Genomic DNA, 25484 nt, shown 5'->3' with positions numbered 1-25484 from the left:
CGGAACCGCGTTCGCCGCTAAACCCGAATAGGTGGTATTGGTTTTCTTCAGTTCGCCGCGGAGCTTCCTAACCACGCGAATATTTTTGCCTCGAGTTAATCCTTGGCCGTGTCCTTTCTGAACTTGAGATCGTGATACCAGAGACCGATGTTCTAAATCCTCATACTTGATGCTCCGCCAGGTTGTTCAAGGAGCTCGATGGTGTCAACATGGGGCCTCCAAAAGCGCCTCTATTCCGGTTTTCCCTCGCCGCAAGACGTTCGTGACGACACTGCCGCGGTTCATACACTTTGGCGGTCCAAATGACAAGGTTCGGATATTTGAACAGGATACGCGGGGGAGCAAGAGGCGGAGGAAGGTAGACCCTGAGGCGGAAGACCGACTCGATCGCGAAGAGATCGAGGAGAAGCTTTCTAGTCTCGAGCAGGAACTACAAATGATCAAAGAAGGCCCGTTCAGTCCGAATAGTCCGTTTATGAAATCGCTACCGGAGAAGGAAAGAGTCCTTGCACTGGAGGCTCTACGAAAGTATGATGAGGAAAAAGGCTCCGAGAATTCTGGAGTAGAGCTTGACGCAGTGTTCGATGAGGAGCTAGATGAGATGCTAAGAAAGGAGTTTGAAGGGTTTGCAAAAGAAGAGGAGGAGTGGCTATCTGGAAAGCAGCCTGAAGAGACCCAGGTGCCAGTTGCCAGGCCGTCTTACGAGATTACTTCGGAGGATTACGATACCGACCCTTATGTTGACAGATTCAACACTCTCATGAGACAATTCGTGAGAGATCCCAGTAAGGAGGATCTGAGGCAAGAACTATGGAAATGGTACCGCCGTTGCAAGCAAGCGAGTCCAGACTTTCTTCGAAGAATTCCGAAGGAAGCCATCGCTCTTCTATGGGACTCTCAGGCACTCGGGGAATCAACCAAGGCAACTCGCCCAGCGCACCTTCAAGCGCTATTCGAGGACGCAACCTCCGTTGGACACGTCCTGTCGACGCCTTATATCTTTTCATATATCCTGGCTCTCCATAATGGTGGAGAAAGTGGCAAAGCTCTTGATCAATGGGAGTCGTATCAAACAGTGCCGAGTCAGAACAAGGAAGATCTAGAGGGATATTGGAAGCTAGGAGTTCAGCTTTTTGCGGCCCAAGACAACCCTCAACGTGCCCAAGATATTGCTCTAGCCTTTCTTGCTAACGACAAATCTCGCCAATCTCGTGTCCTCATCCCAGTCATCAATGCATGGGGGAGACAATCCGGCAAAGATGCGGAAGTTAAGGCCTGGGCGCTATACTTACAGCTAAAGACCTTTCTTGGTGCCGATATGACGATGAAAGACTACGATTCGCTCAGCATCGGGTTACTCAAAGCCAATCGCCTCGATCTCGCATTAGCTGTGTTCAAAGACATGATGGTCACGGGCCAAGACCCAGCAAATGATTCGACAGCTCTCTACAAAGCTGCTCTTGGTTTGACGGAAAATCTACAAGCTTCAAGCATCAATGAGCAGGAGGTAAACAAAGTCTCATTGTCGGCGCTCACGCTATTGCCCCGACGGTTCCAAAATAGATTCTTCTACGCAAGCTGGATAAAGAAACTGATTGGGATGGGCGAGGTAGATTCTGCTGCTCTAGTGATCGAATTGATGTATGAACGGGGAGTGAGGCCTGATTCGAAGCATCTCAATGGAATCATTGCTGCTTGGTTGCGTGAGGGAAGTGCCTCTGCTCGAGATAAGGCTGAGAGACTGGGATGGGCTATGGTCCAGCAACGGATTGATATAGTCTGGGTGGACGGTGTTCCCGTTGACACTTCGAACCCCCCTGTCAAACCTGTTATCTCTCAATCAGAAGATGGGGTTCGCATCCCCAAATTCATGCAAAGAACAGTTCCACCGGCCAATATCGAGACCTTCTCCATACTGCTTCTTCACTACACTCGGCGAAGTGATGATGACATGATCAAATACTTGACCAAATGTCTTGGGGATGCACGAATTCGACCCAACTCCTATTTCATGAACCATCTTCTCTACGCCGAACTCCGAAAGCAGGATATCCGATCTCTATGGCAGAAATTCCAGACCATGTCCACATCCATCCGACCGGATTTGGAGACCTACGCGTGTCTGTGGGACTGTGCGAAACTGCAGTACGACCGTTCCCGCACGGCATTCGACGCCGTGTTCCCATCTGCTCGCGCGCTGTTCTCTGAGATGATGCATTGGCATTCGCAGTTGACCCCGCGCCACAGGGCAGTTGCCGACGAGGAATTTTCCAAGGAACTCTACGACCAGATCATCCGCTGTTTCTGCCTGTCGAAAGATCTCGAGGGCACGCTAGTTGCCCTCCACGCTTTGAAAGAGCGGTTCGGCGTCTACCCGGACGATAGCACGGCTCGACTGGTGGTCCTACAAGTCGCTCGGATGGCAGGCGTCCCCGCCGACACCCCCAAACGACGGCTGCGGCGCCTCTCGACCACTCCGCGGAGCAAAGAGAATATCATGCAGGTGAACAGACTCATGGAGCTCCTGAGCGAGCGCCGCGCCGCCGCCCTGCAGGCTCAGGGTTTGGATGTGGAACACCTGGACCCGGCCGAGAAACAACAGAACCAACTCGGCATCCTGAGCGATCTCGTCCGAGTCATCATGGCCCGCGTTACCGCCGATCCGGACCGGGTCCAGAGAAAAATCACCAAGGCTGCCGCTGAGATGAGTATGGCGGAGATGAAGGTTGACCTGCCGGCGAGCAATATCGCTGGTCTTTTATAAAAACTCCTTGATGCTAAGTTCGTGGGATATCCTTTTTCCCTACTCTATCGGTAAGGTCTATGTATAAAAAGGAAGATGCATGTAAATGGCGTTGCAACAAGTGTGCTTATTGGGTTGAGTGACTGTATATTAGACCAGTGAATAGTTACATAGATACACCTACCTCTCTCTTAATCGATGGCTCGTTTAGAATACTCAGCTAGAATACTCGTATGACAGCTATGTAGAAATCTTAGAAGAGAAATGACCGCTCCTAATCTCAGTGAAGACTGGATTATTTTGTAATTTCTATCAAGATTCGTAAAAGGAACAGTTATACAGGTGATCTGCGTTGCTCATTTCTTGCCCTTCTTCTTCTTTTTACCCCCCGAAGGCGTACCCGGGGCTGACCCGGTTTCCGTAGCTTGTTGCTGTTGTTCCTCTGCCTCGACAAGGACGGCATCATCGTCGCTGCCAGCCACGGAAATGGGTGCGGCAGGAGTCGTTGCGGTTTTGTCAGTGGTTGTTTCTGTGGTCGTAGGTGTGGCTGTGGCTGTGGCTGCGGGCTTCGACTCGGCGGCGGGTTTGGAAGCAGAGGCCTTTTCATCGTCCAATTCCCTCATCAGTTCCTCCTGGGCAGTCGCTCTCTTCTTGGCCCACCAGTCCTTCTCCTCCTGCAGCTTGATCTGATGCACCTCCATGCGCTTGCGGAATCCAATGTTGTTCAACATCTCATTTGCAGATTGGAAGATTGTTTGTCCCCAGTTGGGTGTGTATGTGTTGGCCTGAGAAATTAGTATAAACACCTAGAAAGGGGAATCCCAAACTCACCTCGGCAACAACCTCGCGAACCTCCTCCTCCATCTCTTTCTCGGCCCTCTGGAACCGTTGCCACAGATCATCGCCGACGCTCCCGCGTTGCAACAGCATCGCCAGGGCCTGCTTCTGTGTGCGCAGGGCCATGACCCGGCGGATATCCTCCGTGGCGCGCCTCATCAGAGCAGCCTTGAGCACTGTCTCCGGGACGGCGGGGGCCTTCTTCTCCTTCGTTGACGACGATGATGCAGCCGGGTCCAGGTGGAGGAGAGAGAAATAGACGTCGCGTTGGAGGTGTGCGGGGAACCATGGTTCGAGGGAGAGGGATTTTTCTATAAACCAGAATAGCTTGGTTAGTATATACATATACATATATACTGTCACTTTTGATTGAAATCAAGGGGAACGTACGGGCTTTGCGCTTGCGGTACAGAGACGAAAAGGTCGCCAGCGAACCGATCAGAACACCTAGATAGGCGAGCGGAACGGCGAGACTCAGCCAGTCCACCATGGCGATAGAATTCGTGTTTATTAAAGTGTAGGAGTAAGCGTAGATGTAGGTGTAAATAACTCCGTATGTGTCGTGTGGAGGAAATTCCCAAGTTCAGTTGTTGCGGACAAAGAGCATTCTCTCTCTCTCGTCAAAGATAAACCCCCCACTGACAGACCGGAAGGGAAAAAATCGAGGAGAGAAACGGGTCTCCGTGAAAGGAATAAATTACGAAAGAAAAAAACAGGTCAACGAGCGGCAGTCAGATAGAATGTCCAGTCTGAAGAAGGGGGGTGGAACGGACGTTCTGGAAAGGCCAGGTTGGAGGTCCAACAATCAATCCACATGTCACATGTTCGGTACATAAACATTCACCTACTAGATAGAAATACAAATTATCTCCAACTAAATGCTTATTTAATAAGACAAGACTATTGACAGATTTGATTTATCAATTATTATAATGCATCGCTCCATCAACAAGACAGCTCAGGAACATGATCAAAAAAAATCAAGAGGGAAAAGAACAAGGAAGATGCCAACAAAAGACGAAACGGCCACACTCCGAGGGACTCTGCAGGAAATGCTGTCTTTAAAACTAAACACACGAGGAGGAAAGGAGGGGAAAGAAGAAGAAGAAGAAGAAGAAGAAGAAGAAAATAGAACTGTCCAATATCAGGAACCCGCCGTCGATTCGTTACAAGAGCTTTCGGTATTCGCCTTGAAAAAGATGTCCCTACATCCATCCCAACCAGTTATCACGTAAAGAGAAGAATAACAAAGACAAAAAGAAGAAGAAAGAAAGAGAAGGGTGAGAATAGCCCCGATTAGCGGCTTTCAAGCAAGGAGTGCATGGGCACATTGGCCCGTCGTAGTTGCTCCTGTGTTTGTTGGCTGATGGGGCCGACCTCTTGGATAGAGAGCATGTCTTCGAAGACCTCGTTGAAGGTGTCGATGACGCCAGAGGCGACGCTCGTGCGGTTCCACTCGCTGCGCATCTGCCAGATGTAGTCCATCAGGCTTGTGTTGATCTGCTCCAGCTGCTCGACAGTGCATCCACTCGTCCGCCGGGTCAGCTGCTCATGAAGGTCCTCGATGTATTGGGCATCCACAACAAGCTTGTGTTCTGGCAGGCTTCCCTCGTCATCATCTTCGTCATCATTCAGCAACGGCTGCAGATTGGCAGGCAAGTGAGACGCGTGGGTGGAGTGAGCATCAAACAATGGGACTGGAGGTTGTGGCTGCGACTGCGGTCTAGCCTGCGACTGGCTACCACCACCTCCATTCGGGGCAGTAGAAGACTGCGAATACGGCAGTTCCGTGTGGTGAAAGTCCCGCAGCTTCGGAGACGGCTGACTACTCCCTCCTTGTTGGGTATCCGGCAGATGCTCCTCCTGCGACACGCGATCGGGATACTGGGTCAGATCGGGGAATTCGTTCCTTAGCCCATGACCCGCCACGGGACTCTGGGTGTGGAAGTGCAGGGTAGAATTCTCGGACGATTTTTTGTCAGATGTGGTCTGCGTCGTCGAGGCCTCATTCGTGTAGTCGTTTGGCTGCGATCCGGGAGCCATGGGTGTCATCGGCCCCTTTTGTGAAAGGTTCGAAATGCCCGACTCTCGCCGGATCTGCTGTGAGGGCGCGGTGTGCGAGTAGGCGGGTTTGGGTTGCGCAGAGGGTCCGAACGAGTCATTTTGGGTGTCTCGGAGACCTGAGATGTCTTCGGAGTTGGCCATGTACGTGTCCCCTTCACCGTCGGCATGGGAGCCGTTGCTAGTCGCAACATGGGTGCTGAGGTCGTTGAGATCCGAGCCGCCACCGGGACCATGATAATAACCATTTGCCTGTAAGCTCTGGGAAGGACGATCGCGCGAGGGCGTCACTGGCCGCGCAGGGAACGATTCTCCTAGGACAACCGGACCGGACGTCACGGCTGATTCTGTATTCCCGTGAGGGACGTTGCCTCCTCCCGCCGGGGCGCCGACGGTATTGTTATCGTCGTCATCTGCCGGTTTCGTGCGCTCGGCGAGTGCCTTTTCACGCTCAAGTTCTCGAAGATAGACATTTTCGCATTCCGCAACCAGCGCCGGCTCTGTCTGCTCAATGGTGGTAATATCGACTTCAACGTTAGAGAGCAATTCGTTTGCACGCAGGATACGCTCCTGATCACCCGTCTGTTTGGCATCCTTTGCCAGGCGCTTGATGTCGGCCAGGAAATCACTTGGCCTCTTGTACCAGCCATTGGAAAGCCGTTTCTCGATGGTGACGATTTCCATGTTGTAGTAGAACTTTCCGGACACCGTCTCGCGGAGACCAAGGACTCCGTGTTTATCGTATGCCTTCTCGAATGGCCGGAACGTGGTCCGCTGCTCAATCGGGAGATCGCTGGTCACGATGTTGGGGTCTTCGTCATCCCACAGATACCTGATCTGAGACTCATCCACAACACCGGTACGGAACCTCTTGTACTTCTTGATCTGGTCCATGATGGGCTGGATCCGAATCTTCAGCAAGTTCAGTGTCTGTCGATCCTTCCGCTTCTGGGCTTTCAGCTGTTCCTTTGTGAGAGTAGTCGGTTTCGTGGCGGGTGGCGGCGCAACTTCCAAGGCCTCGAGCTGCCTCTTCTTGCGGTTGTCCGGGTCGGGGAAATCTACCGGGGAAGTCTTGATGTATTCAATAAGCTTCGCGAAGAATGCATGGCGTGCAGTGCCGTCCGGCGACTTCAGGCCGTAGACATTCCTCTTGGAGTACCCGAACAAGCTCTTGATAAAGCCGGTATCCGTGTCTTCGTCTGTGGATTCCAAGACACCCAAGAGCAGTACCGGGTCGGTGGGAGGCACTGAGCGCAGCAAGCCCATGAAAGTCGATATCACGGCCGGGCCCACCGTCTCGAACCATGTGTGGATATTGGGAATGTAGATGACGCTGGGTTTATGCCTCTTGACTTCGGCGAAGAGCTGAATGACAGTGGCCTCGGGGGATCGAGTCGAATCGCTGAGCAAGGTGGGTAAGTCAAACGCTTGGACGTGGAGACCCTCAAAGTGATGCAATAGGGCGGCCGCCAGATACTGCTGGCCCATGCCTTGCTGACCCTCGATCAGCATCCTCGGGCGAAAGACCCTTGACCGCTCAAAGTCCTGCTGCATCCGCTCGTGCTTGAAGCTGCCACCATGACCCTCGGGCTCCTCATACTGCGCTTCCTCCAGGGCTGTTAGTCTTTTCCTTCGCGGCAAAATTTCAGACAGCTGTCGTTCAATCTCCACTAAAGGTCCACGGAGCAGGGGCTCCACAGAGCTAGGCAGCGGAGAAGCGCCAGAAGAGGTTGCACGTTCAGACGACGGTACCATCTTCTTGATGGCCAGCATAAAGTCTTTGGGTGTGACGTGGATCATTTTGGGGTCGATAAGGAGCTTTTTATCCGACTTGTAGATTTGAGGATACCTCCTTTGAACGGCATTCAGGGCAGCTTCTGTACACAGGGCGCGGAGATCGGCACCTCCATACCCCTTGGTGATCTCCGCCAGCTCATCCTTGATCTCACCAGGCAGCGGGGGATCCCAGCCCTTGGTGTGGATGTCGAGAATAGCGCGACGGGCTTCGGTATTTGGTAATGAGAAGTAGAACTCGCGATCGAAACGACCGGGGCGACGAAGGGCAGGATCGATAGAATCGGGTCGGTTGGTGGCACCGATGACAATGACTTGGCCTCGTCCATCCATACCATCCATCAATGCTAGTAAGGTTGACACGATGGAAGCATGGATCTGCTCCTGTTTACTTGATCGGACTGGTGCGAGGCCTGGATAGATGATGATGCATTGATTAGTTGAAAGCCGATTTTTTTTTTTTAAAAAAAAAAAAAAAGAAAAAGAAAGAAGTAAATGCACAAGTACTTACCGTCTATTTCATCAAAAAAGATGATACTGGGCTGTGTCTTGCGGGCTTCTTCAAACAGGAGCCGAAGCTGTCTCTCGGCTTCACCAACCCACTTGCTCAGAGCATCGGCGCCCTTTCGCATATAGAAGGTCACTTTGCGGCCCTCGGAGCTAACACTGTTCGCAAGGGCACGAGCCAACAGGGTTTTTCCCGTTCCAGGAGGGCCATGGAACAAGACACCTCGTGGTGGTACGATGTGGAAACGCTGAAAGATTTCCGGGTAGAGAAGAGGCAGCGAGACCATTTCCTTGAGTTGGTCGATATGACCCTGTAACCCTCCGACACTGTCGAAGTTCACGTTCATGTCAACACCTAACGGGTCCGCATCGGCAAGCGCCTGGCGGTCTTTGATCTTGCCCAGGTTGGCCGGGGTCCCCGAGAGACCCTGGACAGGATCGGCATTGTGGGTTTGGCCTGCTACCGAGAGACCGGGGCCAGATACAAGCCCTGCTCCGTGTGCCTTGGGGTGCTGCATGCCCTCATCATCACTGCTATCACTATCCACACCCCCAGTTGTCATGTGTGCGCCAGGAGGGGCCAGAATCGCTGCAGGACCGCCGCCGCCAAAGGGGCCAGATGTTGGAAATAAGGTGCGTTGCCAAACACCACCGCCGCCTCCACCTCCTCTACCGCGACGCGAGGGCGACTCGGCAACCTCGTTCTCCGCTTCCTCGATTGGAAACATGAGATCCGGGCGAAGGATTCTATAATCGACGTCCTTGCGGCTGCGACGAGGTTTCTCGTAGATGATTTCCGGCTGCACACGCCGGCGAGGCCGGTCTGACCTCAAGTCTTCCAGCTCCTCGGCCAGTTCGTCTGCAATATCTACTCGAGCTTCTGACTGTCCACGGGACTGAGACTTGCGTTTACGGAGGCCAGGACGTCGCCCGGACGTGCTGTCTTCCTCTTCATCACGCGAATGGCTGTCTTTCCGAGGGGAGGCGTTGGACTTATCGGATACAGATAGATCGTCGTCGTTGGATTCCTCTTCTTCCGGTTCAAAGTCCTCGTCGTCTTTTCCTTTGCGCTGGGAACTTTTGGGCGGTTGTTTGCGGCTGGAGCGGCGCAGACGGGATACGCCATCTTCCCCTTCTTCCTCTTCTACCTCCTCGCCATCCGGTTTTTCTATCTCTTGCTCTCCCGCCTCTTCGGCCTCCTCGGCATCTAGCTGATTTCGAGTAGCCCTGCCTCTTCTCCTAGATATGGGTGCTTCATCATCGTCATCATCATCGTCTTCTTCTTCTTCTTCTGCGTCTTCTTTCACATCGCCGTTTTCGGATTCCGGAATGAACCCTGCTGGATCTAACATGTCGGCGTCCAGTTTGTTCATCTCGGCGATGACACCGCTGTCGTCGAAACTGCCCTGTGCGCTCTCCAGGATCTCCAGCTGCGAAGCCTTTATCTCTGTGGTAATCTCCATCGCCTGCTCCTCGTCTAGGTTCGTCTGCACCTCCTCTGTTTCCGTCTCGGCGATCGTGGTCTTGATATCTCGACTCCCTCTTCCAAGGCGACGATTGGCATGAGTCTCCGGGCTATGCGTTCCTCCTTCAACCGTCTGCACGTGCCGACCCGAATTTGTTAAGGCATAGATCTCTGCCGAAGGGTCTCTTGTGCGCCGAGTCATGCGACGGCCGGGGCGGGCAGCTTCAGACGGACTGGAGGCGGGAGGCTGGCGTCCCAGGCCGTGACCGATCTTCAGTTTAATCACGGTGCTCTGCCTCTTCCTTGGCGAGACATCCTCTCGTAACTCATCCCCATCGTCGTCGTTGCTAGGTTCCTCTTCCACGTTGCTGGAATCACCATCGTTGTAGATCGGTATATTGGTAGCGGCGCGTCGACGGACAGTCCCCCGTGCATTCCTCTCTGCGTTTTCATCTTCGAATTCCGAGTCCTGGAGAAAGTCATCATCCTCACTCAGCAGGTCGTCGTCGTCGGACACGATATCATCATCGTCAGAATCGTGACGCCTGCGCTTCTTGGCCGGCTGCTTAGTCTTCTTCGACTTGGATTTGGAGGCAGTGTGTCGGGCGGAGCGCGCGGCGCGGTCATCGTAATCGTCGTCATCGGAGTCGGACTTGTTGGCTACCTCTTCGAGGGTCCGTTTGAAGCGGGCCATATCGACTCCTAAATGGGAACAATAGAAAGTCAGTCCGAGAAAATCGACAAAAGGCCACTGTTCAATCCGGTGAGGTAATCGGTACTCACAGTTGCCCTTGAACCCTGAACAAAACGAGTCAAAACAGGTATAGACCCCCCAAGCAGCCTCTCACAACTTCATCGACCCAATTTCCCCCTTGACGCCCGTTAAGTAAAAATTTCTTTCTTTAAAAAAAATGATAAATAGATATGACTTGATCAACAATCAACCAGTCGTGTACAAAGCGTGCAAGCGCTACCAGCCCGTCGGGGGGGTCGATCAACGGGAGCCGGCCGAGACTTGAGACGCGTCCACGACCAGGTTCGACTCGAGGCGATAAGACACAGACGGAGAGAAGGGTGTCTGTTTGGGCAGGGCAGAGCTGAGCAGGTGAGACAGCCAGGGGAGCGTGAAGGAATCAGCGAACGTGGGAAGAAGACAGGAGAGAGATTCCCAGGCGCCAAACACAAGAGACAAGCGCAAAGCAGCAGGTGAAGCGGAAGGACTCGCGTTAACTTACGGGCCTGCCCCAGCCACAGTCCCTGGGCCTGAGGCACCAGCCACACGCTGAGCCACTGACCCAAGGCGGTGTGCACGTGCAGCATTCACCGCTTTCGCCAATCAGAGCCTGGCCCAGCGCCATCTTCCCAATTACCTCTTGTGAATGAAAGCCACTCTCAACAATACTAGGTACTTATTCACTCTCTTACCACCTGGTGAATGTGTGTCTTGTACAATACATGAATTCAATGGAGATGGAGACGTCTGCTTTTCTCTTAGAGGGAGGGGGTTCCACTCCCCTCCACCCCTCATCTGCTTCCCAGATTAAACTCCTTTTCCTGCTCCTCTGGCCGTCTTCCATGATCTTGCCCATGCTTCCTTGCATCATTCTCAGGCACCGACTAGCGTGGACAGGATCGAAAGACCCCATAAGCTTATCGGCCTTTGGCTCCTCCCCGGTGCTGAGTCAGCTGCTGCTCTATTCGGTATAACATAGTACTGTCCAGCTATTCAACAGCAGTACTAGGTAGTCTTTTGGTGTCTCTACTAGGGATGAGAATCAATAGTGTATTATAATATTAAAATAAGAGGCTGAATGGATACACCTGTTACAGTATATATACTCCGTAGTCCGTACTATCATCAGTAGTGGTTTGAGTATAGAAAGATAAGCCAGACTAGACAGACTATTTATAATTATCATTTATCATTTACTATAACCTACACAAGTATATTGTCCATAATAACAAAACACCATGTAGGTCGTACAGATATCTATCAGTCCGTAGAAACTTCCTGAGGTACTACCTCTAATAAACGGACATCCAACCCGCATGACTCAGAAATGACTAAGCACCTCCTTCCTCTCCTCCCGCCCATCCTCAACTTTCCATCGTTTGTCTCCAGGTATCAGATCAGGCATTAGGCAACTACCCAGGGAGCTGAGCTACCCAGCAACCAAACAATGCATCGTCCGCTCCTCTATCCTGTCTCACACATCCCGCGCAATTCTCTTTCTTTTTCATCCTTTTCCCGTCTCAATGCGGCGGACCAGCCTTCTTCTTTTCGTCAGGGTGTAAGTATACACATATATTTGTATATATATATATATATATATGTATATATGAGTATATAGATTCTGACTTTTTAGATGAATGGGTATAAACCCTTCGTAAGGCCCTTTGCAAAGGTCTTCCTCGGCGCGATCTTCACGTACCAGGTCATCTACTGGACGTGGTTGAAGTTGGAGATGGACGAGTCCAAGGTGGAGAAAAATAGTACGTTGCTTGCCTCTGTTTGACTTGAAAACACCGTCTAACATGCTATAGAAGAGGTGGAGATCCTGGAGGCAAAGGCGAGGGAGTTGGCTGGGATCAAGAAATAATCTTAGATACCTAGCTCACTCCATACCACTTTGTATACTACATTAAAACAACACTTGACTCCATACCAGGCTGTAGAACACTACTGGTAGTAATCATTAATCATATCAAGAGAGACTATGGCTATCATTCCATCCCGCCCATTGCTTCGTCGACGTCTCGCTCACAGCCCCGACAGACGGCATAAATGGATTCCGGGAGATTGGTGTAGCTTGTCTCATCCCCCCGCCGCCGCTTGTTGTCCGGATAACATCCCTCTTGCACCTGCGACGGGTCGGGCTTGCGCTTTCTCACCGGGCAAGCATCCTCGTCAGGTCCCGACGGACCGCTCTCAAATGGGGATCCACTATGCCGGTCGTCGACGTCGACGTCGACGTCGACATCGGCCTCGTCACGGTTCCGGGTCTGGTTCACTGCGCCGTCGCTCCCATGCTTATGCACCCACTCGCGAATCCGTTGGCCCTTCCGGAAATGCTCGATCTCGATATGATCGAATCGCTCGTTCAAGTCGTTGCTCTCCAGCATGATGGTCTGGCGGCAGAAGCCGCACCAGTACTGCGACTGCCCATTGTTCTTGGCCTCCGGCCGATCGAAGGCTTCCCCCCATTGCATTGTTTCCTCGATTGGGCCAGGCAGCGTGCACGGCCATGTTAGTTCGTGGGAATGCTGCGAGCTCTCGTGTCGTTTCCAGTCGGCTTTGCTGCCGAATTCCTTGTCACAGTGTGGAAACGTACATCCGTACGGCCGTTCGTGTCGTTTCCTGTGTTTCCTATTTCAGAATCAGTCAGATTGAACAATTTTTTCCCTTGGTGATAGTCAAGAGGTCACATACTTCATCTCACAATGCCGGCGGATCCGTTTCGAGCAATACTCGCATTGCAACCAATCCTTTTTGACCCAGTCGGTTTTGACAGACTCGCCCTCCAGTATCGACGGGCCAGGTTCAACGATCTCTGACAGTTGTTCCAAAGCTGCGGACAGAATCCTCCGAAGCAGCTCCCTCTTCTTGCCAGTTAACTCCGAGCTGTTGTCTGCACTAGCTTCGTCATTATCTGCGTGTGGAAGTTTCCCTCGAAGATTCCCGCCTATGCTCTTGCCCAACGCTTCAATCACATTCGTCGCTAATCCGGCTATCGGATCTTTGACCTTTTTGCTGTCGTCCACCTGGTGATATGGACGTGGATTCTGATGCGGATGTCGAGTCCGTTCTACGACGACGGGCTTCCCGTGCTCCATAGACGAAGGCAGCTCGAGCGTACCGAGCACCGACAGCTCAACTTGTTGAGAAGTAGCAATGGCAGCTGGCTCCTGAAGTATCGTGTATTCCTCACTCGAATCGGAAAGCAAGGTATGGAGTGGATCTTGGGCGGGATTCTCAGATAGAACAGTGGTGGTATGAGCAGGAATATTAGAAGTAGAGAGACAACCCATGTCTTGGTTCGTAAAGGCTGTATAATTGGATTCTTGATACGAGGCGCACCGCGGTGTGGTGGTGGTGGTGGTGGTGGTGGTGGTGGTGGTGGCATCTTCTTGACCGAGACAATTGGCGACAGAATAAGGCGACGGGGGTTTGATCAGGCCGTCATACCATTCATTCGACCTAACGATGAAATAGGCATTATATCGATAGGCATGGATGATGGCACAAAATCACCTACCTTCGAACGAGCTCGGTGGCGTCTTCCGTATCATGCATCCGGGCGAGGTGTTGCTTAAAGTTATCCAACCGCGGCCACTGCTTGTCACGCCGCGGGCAACTATCTCCAAAGCATTTGAACATGCACTTTGGGCCGCGCTCTGGCTCTTGCTTGTGAACACATTTCTTGTGCCGTGCCAGATCGTTGATCGTCCCGAAGCCTTCTTTCCGGCTACAGCCCGGCTCATCGCACTTGAAGGGCTTCTTATGTCTGGCTTCATGCTTCCTGCGCGCGTTGTCAGTAGACTGGCTCTTCTCTTCCAGAACTCAGGGTTAGGGTTTCCGTCTAGCATACTTCAGATCCGATTTGCACTTGCCTGTCCAAGAACAGCTAGGATACCCACAAGTAATGACGAAGTGTCCGACGTACGGCGGTGAGGACTCAAGCCGGTCCGTAGCGTCTGTCACAGATTGGGGAATGTGAGAAGCCGCTCGGTCGACAGAGATCTCTCCCTCTTCGTTCTCGGGACATGCCCACGAGGGGCTAGAGGTGCAATCGACCGCATAAGGGACCGTCACGACCGAGCGCGTCGCACAGCTCCGGCTACCATATCCGGAGTCAGAATGCGCGAAGCCCGTGTAATGGCTATCCGCTTCCGAACACGGACTGCGATAATCATACTGGTGAGGGTAGCTGGGATTCGGCGTGTCGCCCAACCCGTTTGTTGATGGTGGCTGCTGCACTCCAAGCGCAGATGGAGGAGCCAGCACCGGGACCCCGGTCACCTGCAGTGGACACCAAACTTCCTGCTTCTGCGTCAGACGTGAGAGCGGGTGGTGGTTTGACGACCCCTGGGAGAGCGATAGGTTGTTCTGTTGATACTGCGGCCATGGACCCAAGTGGGCGAGAAAGGCAGAATCCGACCCGAGCGACAGCCCGAGCGGCAGCCCAAGCAGCGACGACGAGTCTTCCAGTGCGAAATCGGGCTCCGAGCCTGTAGGGGGGTCGAGGAGGGGACGGGCCTCCATGTCCACGGCCGTGATGCCCTGAAGCACCGTCTCTCGGGGATTGTCCCAGGCATTTTTGCTAGATCGAACCTGTAGAGTGGAACGTCAGAACAGAGGAATTCAACCAAAGGTCCAGATGACCAATATATAGAAAGAAAAAAGGAAAGAAAAGGTTCTATGGCCGGCTCACATTACTCATTCTCGATCACCGTATGGAAGGGTCCGATACTCCGTATATCGAAGGCTGTCTGACTGTCGATCAATATGGGCAGGAGAGAATTCTAACAAACACAGAACCATAACGATAAAAAGAATAAATCCATGTTTCTCTCGGGTATTCTAGAGCAACACACCTCTCACTGTGATTCTTACAAGAGCCACACCCCAGCACCGCTGTCTCTGTCTGCTCTCGACGGCCCCAACAACAACAACAACAACAACAACAATAACGTGTTCGGGGGCTCAAAGTAGCGACACCCAGCTAGCAAAAGAGATGGCTAATCGCTCCCTACACACCAGCAGAAATCCGTCTCGCCCGTCTGGGGAGGGGCAGGTGAACTGAGGGCGCAGCAGCTTGGGAGGGGGGGCAAGTGTGCATGCCACGGGCGCAGCAGAGAGAGAAAAAAAAAAAAAAAAAAAAAAACCGCAGTGCTTATTGACATTTGACGAGTCAATTTTTTTATTTTCTTTTTCTTCCAAAAATTTATTTCATTCATGATCTTCTTTGTTCATTTTCTCTTGTCTCATTTCCCTGTATTCCTGTTCAACAATCACTGCCTATTGTTTGCGTATCCGCGGGGTTTCACCCGGTACTCGTTCAGTTTTGACTCGAATCATCAGTGATGGGACAGGCAGCCCTGCAGACCGACAATCTGGACCCTCTCACCGGCATGGATACCAAAGAATGTGAACCGACGACGACTCTGTCATCCTCGATTTGTGTCACTCTTTGCGCTGTCGTCTCTCGTTCGTTCTGCTGCAGCCAAGTGTCTAGCCTGGGTGATTCACCCGGGTACCTCGATAGATAGACTGGGTGCTATGACTAGTGAGTGCCCAGTACGGAGTACAGAGTACCCCCCCCCCCGGTACGAAGTATAGCATTAGGCATGTAGTATGGTGTATGCATCCGTCATACTAGAGGAATTGCAATTGCAGATCGAGGCTGACATACGTATTCCAGGACGTAATGAAGGTACTCTGGTCTGTACATGGTAATGATAGTATGTTCGATCATCAGAAACGAAGCCAAAAAAGATATCCAAATCGTCACATTCCCGGTAGAATATAGAACCGCTTCAAAAGCTAATGTCTCCAATACTAAGGCAAGTGCCAAAAGCAAAGAAAAAGGAATTTCCTAAAAAAAAGAAGGAAAGAAAAAAGGGCAATAGGGTATCTGTTCATGTTGATTGAGCCTCGAGAGTTTCGAATGAGCGGGTGATATACAAAAGAACTATCATGCCGCAGAATACTGATGGTCCACATTTGTATACTGGTAGTACTGCGTGCTGTACGACGCCGAATCCATGGTGCTCATGTCGACAACACCCTGATAGTCGGTCTCGTACGCCACCGGGGGCACCAGATTACTCGACGCGATGGGCGAGGCGTGGAGCGAATTCTGGGCGTCAAAGAGGGAGGTTATATCGGCCGTGTTGACTGAAAGATCGTAGGGACTGCGCGACACAGGGATATTGAGGTTAGGAATCGCGTTAAACGGTGGCGGATAAGAGGCCGAGTTCTGGTGTTTGGGGACATAGGACATGGATGTCGCCAGCTGCGTACCGACCTGGGGATTCAGAACACCCAGCTGCGAATAAGAGGAAGAGGGTATGCCGCCCGGTGCATTACCTGGTACGATTGTAGTAGGCTGGGGTCTGTGAAAGGGCGCTGGATAGGATGCAGAAGCGTGGTAAGCCGCCGACATGGGAAGTAATTCGTTGCTCTGAACCGCGACAGTAGTAGGAGAACAGTGCATGTTCGAAAAATCGGACGCTATTTCGGAAGCGGATTTGTTAACCGGGGTCTCCGAATATTCCGCCTGGCCCACACCGGCCTTATCCTCAGGGGAGATGGGCTGTGGTGAGGCTGTTACCAGCGGCGGGCGTCTATCCATCGGACTCGCCCCCGTGGGCAGAGCCGAGGGGCGCTCCTCAACCATCCGCAAGACCGGCATGGCGATTTGTTCCATGTGCTTCGCAAGATGCACGGTCAACTTCTTCCAGGAGCTGCACACGTTGCCACAGAACCTGCACGGTTCGTTTCGAGGATTCTTGGGTGATTCGTGGCGGCACCGATCTACCATATGCCACAGCTCCCGGAGCTCTCTCTCACGCCTGGCTTCATCGGCGCCCCCAGACTTGGCCATGGAATCACGGCCCTTGGACTTCCTGATCTTGACCTCGGGCATTTTGTGCTCCCGGGTCAGATGCTGCACAAAGTTGTCCTTGCGGTGGCACTTGTGGTTGCATTCGGGGAACTCGCATGCCCACCACTCGAGTTGCCGATGTTTCTCACCCTCGTGTCGAACCCAGTCAGCTTTGCGCTTGAAGGATTTGGGCTCGTTGCAGTCAGGGAAGGTGCAGGTGAACGGCTGAATATCTTCGTGAACGTGTTTCGTCCAATCGGATGGCTTCTGAAACTTCTTCACCTTGAAACATAGAGGGCACTCAAATTCGGCCGGCAGCCGTTCGACCGGGGGTAAAGGTACACCGGGTGGGAACTGCGCCCGAGGGATGGCGTTCTCCTCGGGGAGGGTGGCGGGGTTATGGCCATCTTCGTGGTGTCCCGAGACTTGAAATTGAGCATATGTCGAGTCGGAATTCCGGGAGCCCAGCTTGGCTTTGCCGCCCTGGGCAAAACATGACGAACCCGCAGTGCATTTTCCTTGGATGACAGCCTGACGGTGCTTCCGATTCGTTTCCACAAGAGCCTTGTACCGGCGGACCTGTTCGTGGGCAAGCCGATGGAGCAATGCTGGCTCCAACCGAGGATTAAGCCTGAAGATCTGGGTTTTGAACCCCTCATACGTCGGCAAGGGGAGTTGTTGGGGGATAGGAAAGTCCATCGTCAAGCCGGGTTCATTTCCCATTTCTTCGTCGTCGTCATCGTCGTTATCGTCGTCCTCATCATCACAAAGATTACTCTCAACTTCTCCCCGGCCGAGTTTTACCTTTGAAGCCCCGCCAGCAAGCAGAGGCGAAAGCGCAATGTTCCCTACTGGAGGTCCGCCGTGGCTCTTGATGAGACTTAGTAAACCTGGACTCGATGGTATTGGTAAATCACTTCTGGCTCGCCCGCGCTTCAGGTTGCACTGGGATCTTCCAGTCATGTTTTGGGACACAGCGCCCGTGCCACCGATTGCAGCCATCTGCCCTGTCATCGCGACAAGCGCGCTGCTGGTGCTGAGAGATGGGGATGTTGGTCGCCCAATGCTGAATTTCCGGGTAATTGATGGTCTTGAGACCTCATATTTCCTAGCATCCACTGGCTCATGTTTCTGGTTGGTTGTCTCGATGGTTGTTGCCTGGCTTGTCGACTTGTTGGATAGTTGATGCCTCAACTTCTCCAGGAGGCTGCCGCGTCTGCTGGGTTTGCTAGTGGTAGGGCTTGCTGCAGAGTCTTTCGGACGGATTGAACCACTTTTATCCATGAGGCTTGCTAGGTCAATATCGCTTAGATTCCGGGTACCCCAGGTCGCCGCCCGGGAGATGTTGTCCATCTCTTTGGCGCGCCGTTCGTACTCCATTATGGCGGCATTCGAACTGTCTGGTTGCAACTTTTCAGCTCTTGGGGTTTCATCCGTGGGTCCGTCTCGCCACGGATGGACGTCAAAGGGCTGTCTCGCGGGGAAGCTGTAGTTCTCGAGCTCTGACGGTCTGAAATCATCGGCATTCTCCCATATTTTGTGGGTGGCGCTCACTGGCGGAGACTGCGGCGAACTTAACGTCGAACCGGAATCAGAGTCCCGATCGCTGTAGTCATCTCCGCTACTCTCGTCAATGAGAATCCCGGGACCTGGGATTATTTTCAAGTTGAAATAGTCCTGGCGGTCCCCTGCGCTCTTTGCTCTGGGTCTGACCCCGGGAAAGACTTTACGGCCTCGGGACCGGCGGCGACCACTGTCCTCGGCATCGCTGTTTGCCGCGCTGACGGATTTCGACCACGATCGGATATCTTCGTTCTTTTCTTCCAGCTGACGCTTGTTCCCCATTTCGTTCGGGCTGGGAACATAATCATTTCCTCTAGAGGAGGGGTCCAACCCTCCCTGGCCGGTGACAATACCAGGCATCCAGGAACCATCGCTCGCACGAGAGACGGGTTGCTTGGCTGGAGAGCGGCCGTCATTCATGTCTTCCTCCTCCTTCTCCTCCTCTTCTTCTTCGTCATCCGGTTCACTCGCCGAGTTCATGCCGCCAGGCGACAGATGATGGATGGATTGGCTATGGCGACGGTTCGCAGGGAGAATTTCGCGCTCGGGCGAATCGCCACGCGAGTATCTCTCGATCTTAATTTTGGGGCTGCGGCTGGTGGCTGAGTCTGGGGTCACGGCTACATTGAGAGTGTTGTCCTTATTGGAATGGTTGGTGATCAACATAGGCATCTGAAGCAAACGACTCTGCAGGGATACGCCCTGGGGCTGGAGAGATCCAGATGCCGACGGGGTCGAGTGGTTTGTTGGGTCCGGAGTCAGTAGCTGTAGTGACGGCCCCGACGGGTGATATGCAGCAGTAGGGGGGCGCAGTCCTTCCTGCTGCGGAGAGACCTCGACAGTCGGCCACCATGTCTGCGATTGTTCTGTCCGAAGTTCTGTCTCGAAGCTCCCGAGGAACAGCTCCTCGTCGGGGGAAGTGTGGCCGCTGACTTCGCTGTAGAGTTCCTCGGCGGGGCTGAGGAAGTCTTGGAAGTAGGTCGGTTGGACCGCCAGCGAGTCTACCTGGCCCGCTGCAGCGTTGACGGGCGATTCTCTACCGCTCCCCAAGCGAGCAGTTGTCGGAGCATCGTTGGCGGCGGGAGTGAGTCTGATGCCTGCCGATCTAAACGACTCCTCCTCGGGGTCGGAGGGTGCTGACAGGTAAGGGTCCTGGAAACTCGACTCGACAGACGGGGAGAGGGTATTCAGAAGGCGAGCCGACCCGCTCGACATCTTGTCGGATGCACGTTGTGTCGATCCACCGTTGAAGCAAGCACGGTTCTGGGGGAAGAAAGCAGCGCTCGTATACTCAATCAAATACAACACAAGGGCACTGCTAAAGTGCCATTCTCGACGCCACAGAAGCCACCATGCACAAGCTTTTAATTAAATAGTCGAGAGGAGGGGGGGGGGAACACTCCTCGACTTGTTGGGGGGGGGGAGTGCTGAAGGGAAACCACAAAAGCACAGGCTGACTCAAGATCGTACGGAGAGAGACAGAGTCCAAGATAATAAAGCAACAGTGAGAAAATGACGTGTTGGCCGACAAGGCAGCTCTACCCACCGAGAGACCTGGATCAACGCCGTCAGAACAAAACTAGAGGAGAGGAGAGAGAGTGGAGAGAGGAGGAAGGAAGGAAGCCAGTCCGTCCAGGCTGAAGAAGGGCGAGGGGGACCAAAGGACGCCTTACTACATATGCGGGCAAACACGACTAGGGAGGGGTTGTCGAACAGACAGAGGTAGTTACCTAGTAAGTAGTATACTACCCAGTAAGGAGTATACTACCAGGTAGCAAGTAAGTATACTAGGTACCTAGTACCTACCAGTGAAATGAGGCGTTCTCCAGGAGCTGCCAGTCTGCCTCCCGACCGATTACTGGGATGCGGCTGATAGCCAGCGACAGAACAGCCGCCGGCGTCGAACTGGGCGCATCCAGGGCCAGTCACGACGCGCCCGACGGGGGCGAAACAGCCCATCGTGGAGGATATATACCTAGGTAGAAGATTTTGGTATTAATATAAATGAATGTAGGGAGACTGATAGAGGGAGAGAATGGACTTGAAGAGTCCATTCTCGAGTCCATTCTCTTAACTTCAGTAGACAGAGATACGGTAATAATACAAGCTGATACGTAAACCCGGTAAGTTACAACAAGGCTCAAGCCCCAGGCATATGTGGCGCAGGCCCATGTCTGGAACACGGCGAGGCTGTGCAGGAAAGCAAAGCAGGAGCCTTTCAATCAGCCTACAGGATAATATTACCTAGTAGACGGTTGGGATCTGACTGGTTAGTTACCATCTGATGGAGACATGGCTCATCCATGGCTCACAGCCGTCATCCACAAAGTACGATGGAGGCTCTAGTAGGTGTGGCTGTACAGGTGACATCATCGAGGAGATCCTATAATCCATACTAGATATCAATATACCTATGTAGGTAGTTATCTATTGTCTTGTTTACATTTTAAACATTTCGTAAACATACCCAAGTCGGCATGTCCACTTACAGTACATGAGTAAGAGGAATGAGAATAGGAGAAAACAAGAACGCTGAAAAGATGCTGAGAGGAAAAGAAGAAAAAGAAGAAAGAAACATATCAAAGATACAAAGTAGAATGGACAGGGGGAAAAAAAGAACAATATGTAGAAGAAAATACCCATCGAGGGAGCCAATATACCGAGTCAATATACCGAATATACCGAGACAAAGATATAACAAGACAATATGACAGAATGGAATGTTCCAGAAGAGAAGAAAAAGAAGAAGAAAAAACAAAGGAAAGGTTAAAAGCTTCAGGAGAGAGGCTTAGAGAGTGACTGGAGGAGTTAGAGGCTAGGTATCAACAGCAGGCCTTTTTAGCTGCTGGTATGTCCGTTTGTATTACCGAGAGACTCGGTGGATCGCCTCGCGAGCTCTTGCAGCCGGCTAATCACGATCGGCGAGTCGGAATAGAGGACAGTGCCGTACGAGTACACACATGAAGTGGCCTTTTCCTTGTCGTCGGCAAAGTCCTCGTGGGCTGCCTCTCGCATGATGCGAGGGAAGGTGCGGAGCACCACATGGCGGGTAGGATCGCTGTTTGGCGTGTAATAATCCCGCTCTTTGGTGGTGCCGTACTCCTCCCACTCCTCGTTGACCGCGACTTCGGCATCGGGCGCCGGTAGGGTGGCCAGCACCAGCTCGCGTTCGACGCGAGCATGGCGCCAGGTCTCGGCGGCCAGCTTGACGATCTTGCGCACCGCCGTGATCAGCGTGTCGAGCGTCTTGGGGTCGGTGAAGTGCTTGATGTGGTCGACGATCTCGTCCACAATGACGGCGGCTACCACGTTGATCGACTGCTTGGCGTCCGACGTCGTGTATGCCGCCTTGAGTGTCTGCTGCCGCCAGAAGGCCTCCCGTCGCACAGACTTGCGGCGGATGTCCATCGAGAGCATCTGGAAGAAGGTGTCGGCCTTGTCATACCGCCGTCCCAGGGTGAACAGGAACGGCTGGAAGATCCGGAACGTCAGCGTCTTCGAAATGACATGCTGGATGTAGGCGGATCGCAATTCGCGCGAGGCGGTGGTGTTGTCTAGGAAAGATGGCAGCTCAGGAGGAATCTTGGACAGAATGTCTTTGGGCGGATCAATAGGGAGGTACGAGAAGTGTTCTTTGGACAGGTCGACAATAAGATGCGAGAGTTGATCGAAGCAGTCCACACTAGAGTTCATCGTCTTATCAGAACAGGTACATTTCTATACGTTTCTCATCATATATGGCTCATGACACTATCAGACATAAAAAAAAACGAAAATAAACAACGAAAATAAAAGGAAAAGGTGTGAAATGAATGTTACCCGTTGGAAACTCGACGGGGAGAATCGAGAGAAGAAGAAGAAGAAGGAGAAGAAGAAAAAATATCCATAGAAAATAAACAAATGAGAGTAGACTGGGCGTCACATATGTATGGACAAGAAATTTGAAACGAAAAATATAGAGAATGATCGTCGAATATATCGAGAAAAAATATTCTCACACGGTGGTCACTTACAAGAATGAGTCACCTTTGGTGCTCTTGAGATCAGTGGCCTCTCCCAAGCTGTGCAAAGTCTTTCTTAATCTCTCGCGATCGCCATCCAGGTGGTCGATGGTGAGGCGCATTTCCTCCACGGCGTGCTGGAGCTGCTGTTCCTTTGCAATGCACTGTTCTTCGAGCTTATCTTTCTCCCGCTCGGTGCTCGCAAGTTCTTCTTTCTTCTCGGAGAGTTCTTGTTCCAGCCTGGTTCGTTCTTCGAACCACTGCTGCTGCTGCTCCTCCAGCTCCTTGGCTGCCGCCGCGAGTTGCTCTTCGTGCGTACCGCGAAGACTGTCGAGCTCGCTCGAGTGGGAGGTATGGAGGTCGTCTAGCGCCCTCGCGTGGCTCTCATGGGCGTCCTCCAGCTCCTGGTGTTTGGCGGCCACGTCCGCACGTGTGGACTCCAGTTCGGCGTGCTTCGTCTCAATCTCGGCTCGATGGGACTCCAGGTCCGTCATGGCCGACTCCAGCTCGCCCTTCTTCGTCTCCAACTCGGAGATCTTCGCTTCCAGCTCGGATTTGGTAGAATCCAACTCCGACCCCGTTGACTCCAACTCGGCCTTCAGGGCATCTTCCGATTCTTGCAATTTCTGTTTCACCTGGTCCCATTCGGCTTGCAGAGATTCTTGCTGATCCAGCAGCTCCTTCTCTCGAGCCTCCAAAGCTTCGGCAGCGAGCTTCTCGTCTTCGGCTTTGATCTCTTCGAACAGTTCGGTCAACTCGAGCTTCTGAGCCACAAGAGCCGCTGCTTCTTGCTGTTTGCGGTGCTCAATCTCCCTCTCGTGAGCAACGCGTGCTTCCTCGAAGGTGGCGTTCAGTTTGGTGATTTGTTGCTCCAGCTTAACCTTATTTTCCAGCAGTTGCTCATTTGACTTTTCTGAGTTGCTAAGGCTCTCTTCGACATCCCGTTGCCTCTCTTGGAGATTTCCCAGCTCAAGGCGTAGTTCGTTGATGGTGTTTTTGAGTTTTGTACTCTCCTCTGCGCTCTCGCTGGCAGTCTTCCTCATCTGAGCCTGAAGGGCCTCGATATAAAAGTCCTTGTGCATCAGAGCCTGCTCATGCTGATTTTGGATCTGTTGGAATTCAGCCTCCCTTGTCGTCAGCTTGCTTTGAGTGTCTTTGAAGCCGTTCAACAATTTGCTGAGATCGGGAATTGCGTTTTGAATGCGTGCGAGAAGCTCGATATGCTCGTCTCCGTGGTCTGGTGGGGAAATCGTGCCGTTTTCACGCGCTTGGCCGTTCACCAAGCCACCAGCAAGACCACTCGCAAGGCCCATGGTCTGCATAGCTTGAAGGGAAGAAGCATAGTACGGATCCATGTAGCCTCGATGTGCTGTCGCCATACCTTGGGGAGGCGGCGGGTAGGGGGCGTACGGCGGGATCATTCCTGCAGAGCTCATAACAGGTGAGTGAAGAGCAGTTGTATAGCTGGGAGCTGTTGATGGAGGAGCATGAGGCATTACCGGCTGAGCCGGTGGTGTTGCATGTGGAGACATCATTGGTGAAATGTAAGGACGCGCCAGAGGGCTTCTGGCTTTCGGTACGGGTGAAGCGTATGTAGGGGATGCGTAGGCGTGATATGCTGGGGAAGATGGATAGGAGATATAAGCCTCAGGGGGAGGACTTGTGATGTACCGACCTTCTGGGACAGATTGAGAGGGCACAGGGGCAGCGGAAGACCGTGAGAAGGAGTGGTTTCTCGGAGTAGGTGTTGATGACCGTTCAGTGGATTGGGTTCGAGCAGCTGGAGATGGCGCTGGCTCTGACTGGCGACCCTTCTTCGATTTCTTCGACCGCTTCTTCTTCGACTCAGTATCACCTATTGAGTCAACGGCTTCAACAGCTGCAGGGGTTTCGGGAGCCTTTGGTGTTTCTTCTACTTCGATGGCCCTGGTAGGTTCTGGGTCCTCGGCCGGTTGAGCAGCGTCAAGATAATCTGTTTTCTCAGCTGAGTCTGTGCTCTCGACAGCCTCTGTACTCTCGACGGGTTCGACGAACTCGACAGGCTCAGTGACTTCCTCGACAGGTTCGACGGGCTCAGTAGGTTCAACGGGTTCGACAGACTCGACAGGCTCAATAGCCTCAACAGGTTCGACGGGCTCCAGAGACTCGACAGGTTCAATAGGCTCAGCGGGCTCGACAGGTTCAATAGGCTCAGCGGGCTCGACAGGCTCAACAGTCTCTGAAGGCTCGACAAACTCTGCACCCTCGAAGGATTCAACAGGCTCGACAGGCTCAGTGGTTTCTTCGACAGGCTCAGTGGTTTCTTCGACAGGCTCAGTGGTTTCTTCGACAGGCTCTGTGGACTCGACGGGCTCGACGGGCTCAGTAGGTTCTTCGACAGGCTCGACAGGCTCAGTGGCTTCCTCGACAGGCTCGGTAGGTTCTTCTACAGGCTCGATAGGTTCTTCGACAGGCTCGATGGGTTCTTCGACAGGCTCGACGGCTTCCTCGACAGGCTCGATGGGTTCTTCGACAAGCTCAGTGGGCTCAACAGGTTCGACAGGCTCAGTGGGCTCAACAGGCTCCTCGACGGGTTCAACAGGCTCAGTTGGCTCAGTTGGCTCAGTTGGCTCAACAGGCTCAGTGGACTCGACCGGCTCAGTGGGCTCGACTGGCTCAGTAGACTCTGCGGCTTCAAAAGGATTTATAGATTCGGTGGGCTCGATAGTCTCGAGTGAGTCGACAAATTCGGACTCGGCAGCGTCGACAGACTCGGGCTCTGCAGGGTCAACAGGCATGGGCTCGACAGGGTCGATCGACTCTGGAAGTTGTGTAGGCTCTGTGGTATCTGCAGTCTCTGCAGTTTCGAAAGGGTCTTCGGGATTAGCAGACTCTAAGCCACTTGCAGGCTCTATAGGATCTGAAGG

At 52.8% G+C, this 25484-nt stretch overlaps 8 protein-coding genes across 8 annotated transcripts; 3 read left to right on the top strand and 5 right to left on the bottom strand.

The window, feature by feature from the left end:
* Window positions 1-169: 169 nt before the first annotated feature.
* On the top strand, window positions 170-2764 carry ASPZODRAFT_152471 (hypothetical protein; the record flags this gene model as incomplete). Its single annotated transcript, XM_022725857.1, has 1 exon — window positions 170-2764. One exon carries the CDS (start codon window positions 170-172, stop codon window positions 2762-2764), a length of 2595 nt encoding a protein of 864 aa, XP_022580799.1.
* Window positions 2765-2877: 113 nt separating this feature from the next.
* On the bottom strand, window positions 2878-4360 carry ASPZODRAFT_133317 (hypothetical protein). Its single transcript, XM_022723242.1, has 3 exons — window positions 3971-4360; window positions 3575-3891; window positions 2878-3528 (listed from the first exon to the last, which is right to left on the bottom strand). The coding sequence occupies exons 1-3, from the start codon at window positions 4068-4070 to the stop codon at window positions 3100-3102; spliced, it is 846 nt and encodes a 281-aa protein (XP_022580798.1). The 5' UTR covers window positions 4071-4360; the 3' UTR covers window positions 2878-3099.
* Window positions 4361-4447: 87 nt separating this feature from the next.
* Window positions 4448-5013, top strand: ASPZODRAFT_2094681 (hypothetical protein). Its single transcript, XM_022727700.1, has one exon. The coding sequence runs from the start codon at window positions 4513-4515 to the stop codon at window positions 4813-4815; it is 303 nt and encodes a 100-aa protein (XP_022580797.1). The 5' UTR covers window positions 4448-4512; the 3' UTR covers window positions 4816-5013.
* Window positions 4877-10101, bottom strand: ASPZODRAFT_67553 (hypothetical protein; the record flags this gene model as incomplete). Its single annotated transcript, XM_022729472.1, has 2 exons — window positions 4877-7848; window positions 7947-10101. 2 exons carry the CDS (start codon window positions 10099-10101, stop codon window positions 4877-4879), a joined length of 5127 nt encoding a protein of 1708 aa, XP_022580796.1.
* Window positions 10102-11773: 1672 nt separating this feature from the next.
* ASPZODRAFT_67490 (hypothetical protein) lies at window positions 11774-12007 on the top strand (the record flags this gene model as incomplete). The annotated part of the gene is made up of 2 exons (XM_022729462.1): window positions 11774-11900; window positions 11952-12007. The coding sequence occupies 2 exons, from the start codon at window positions 11774-11776 to the stop codon at window positions 12005-12007; spliced, it is 183 nt and encodes a 60-aa protein (XP_022580795.1).
* A 124-nt stretch (window positions 12008-12131) lies between these two features.
* On the bottom strand, window positions 12132-15090 carry ASPZODRAFT_167274 (hypothetical protein; the record flags this gene model as incomplete). The annotated part of the gene is made up of 5 exons (XM_022726818.1): window positions 14840-15090; window positions 13997-14739; window positions 13664-13927; window positions 12838-13605; window positions 12132-12774 (listed from the first exon to the last, which is right to left on the bottom strand). Exons 1-5 carry the CDS (start codon window positions 14846-14848, stop codon window positions 12132-12134), a joined length of 2427 nt encoding a protein of 808 aa, XP_022580794.1. The 5' UTR covers window positions 14849-15090.
* Window positions 15091-15831: 741 nt separating this feature from the next.
* ASPZODRAFT_133311 (hypothetical protein) lies at window positions 15832-19997 on the bottom strand. Its single transcript, XM_022723241.1, has one exon. The coding sequence runs from the start codon at window positions 19790-19792 to the stop codon at window positions 16103-16105; it is 3690 nt and encodes a 1229-aa protein (XP_022580793.1). The 5' UTR covers window positions 19793-19997; the 3' UTR covers window positions 15832-16102.
* A 1418-nt stretch (window positions 19998-21415) lies between these two features.
* Window positions 21416-25355, bottom strand: ASPZODRAFT_67035 (hypothetical protein; the record flags this gene model as incomplete). The annotated part of the gene is made up of 4 exons (XM_022729421.1): window positions 21416-22259; window positions 22591-22883; window positions 23001-24374; window positions 24867-25355. 4 exons carry the CDS (start codon window positions 25353-25355, stop codon window positions 21416-21418), a joined length of 3000 nt encoding a protein of 999 aa, XP_022580792.1.
* Window positions 25356-25484: the final 129 nt, after the last annotated feature.

This window comes from Penicilliopsis zonata (genome assembly GCF_001890105.1).
Source record: "Penicilliopsis zonata CBS 506.65 unplaced genomic scaffold ASPZOscaffold_8, whole genome shotgun sequence".
Classification (NCBI taxonomy): Eukaryota; Fungi; Ascomycota; class Eurotiomycetes; order Eurotiales; family Aspergillaceae; genus Penicilliopsis; species Penicilliopsis zonata.
Note: the sequence above shows the minus strand (reverse complement) of the source record. Positions and strands in the feature narration are given on the sequence as shown.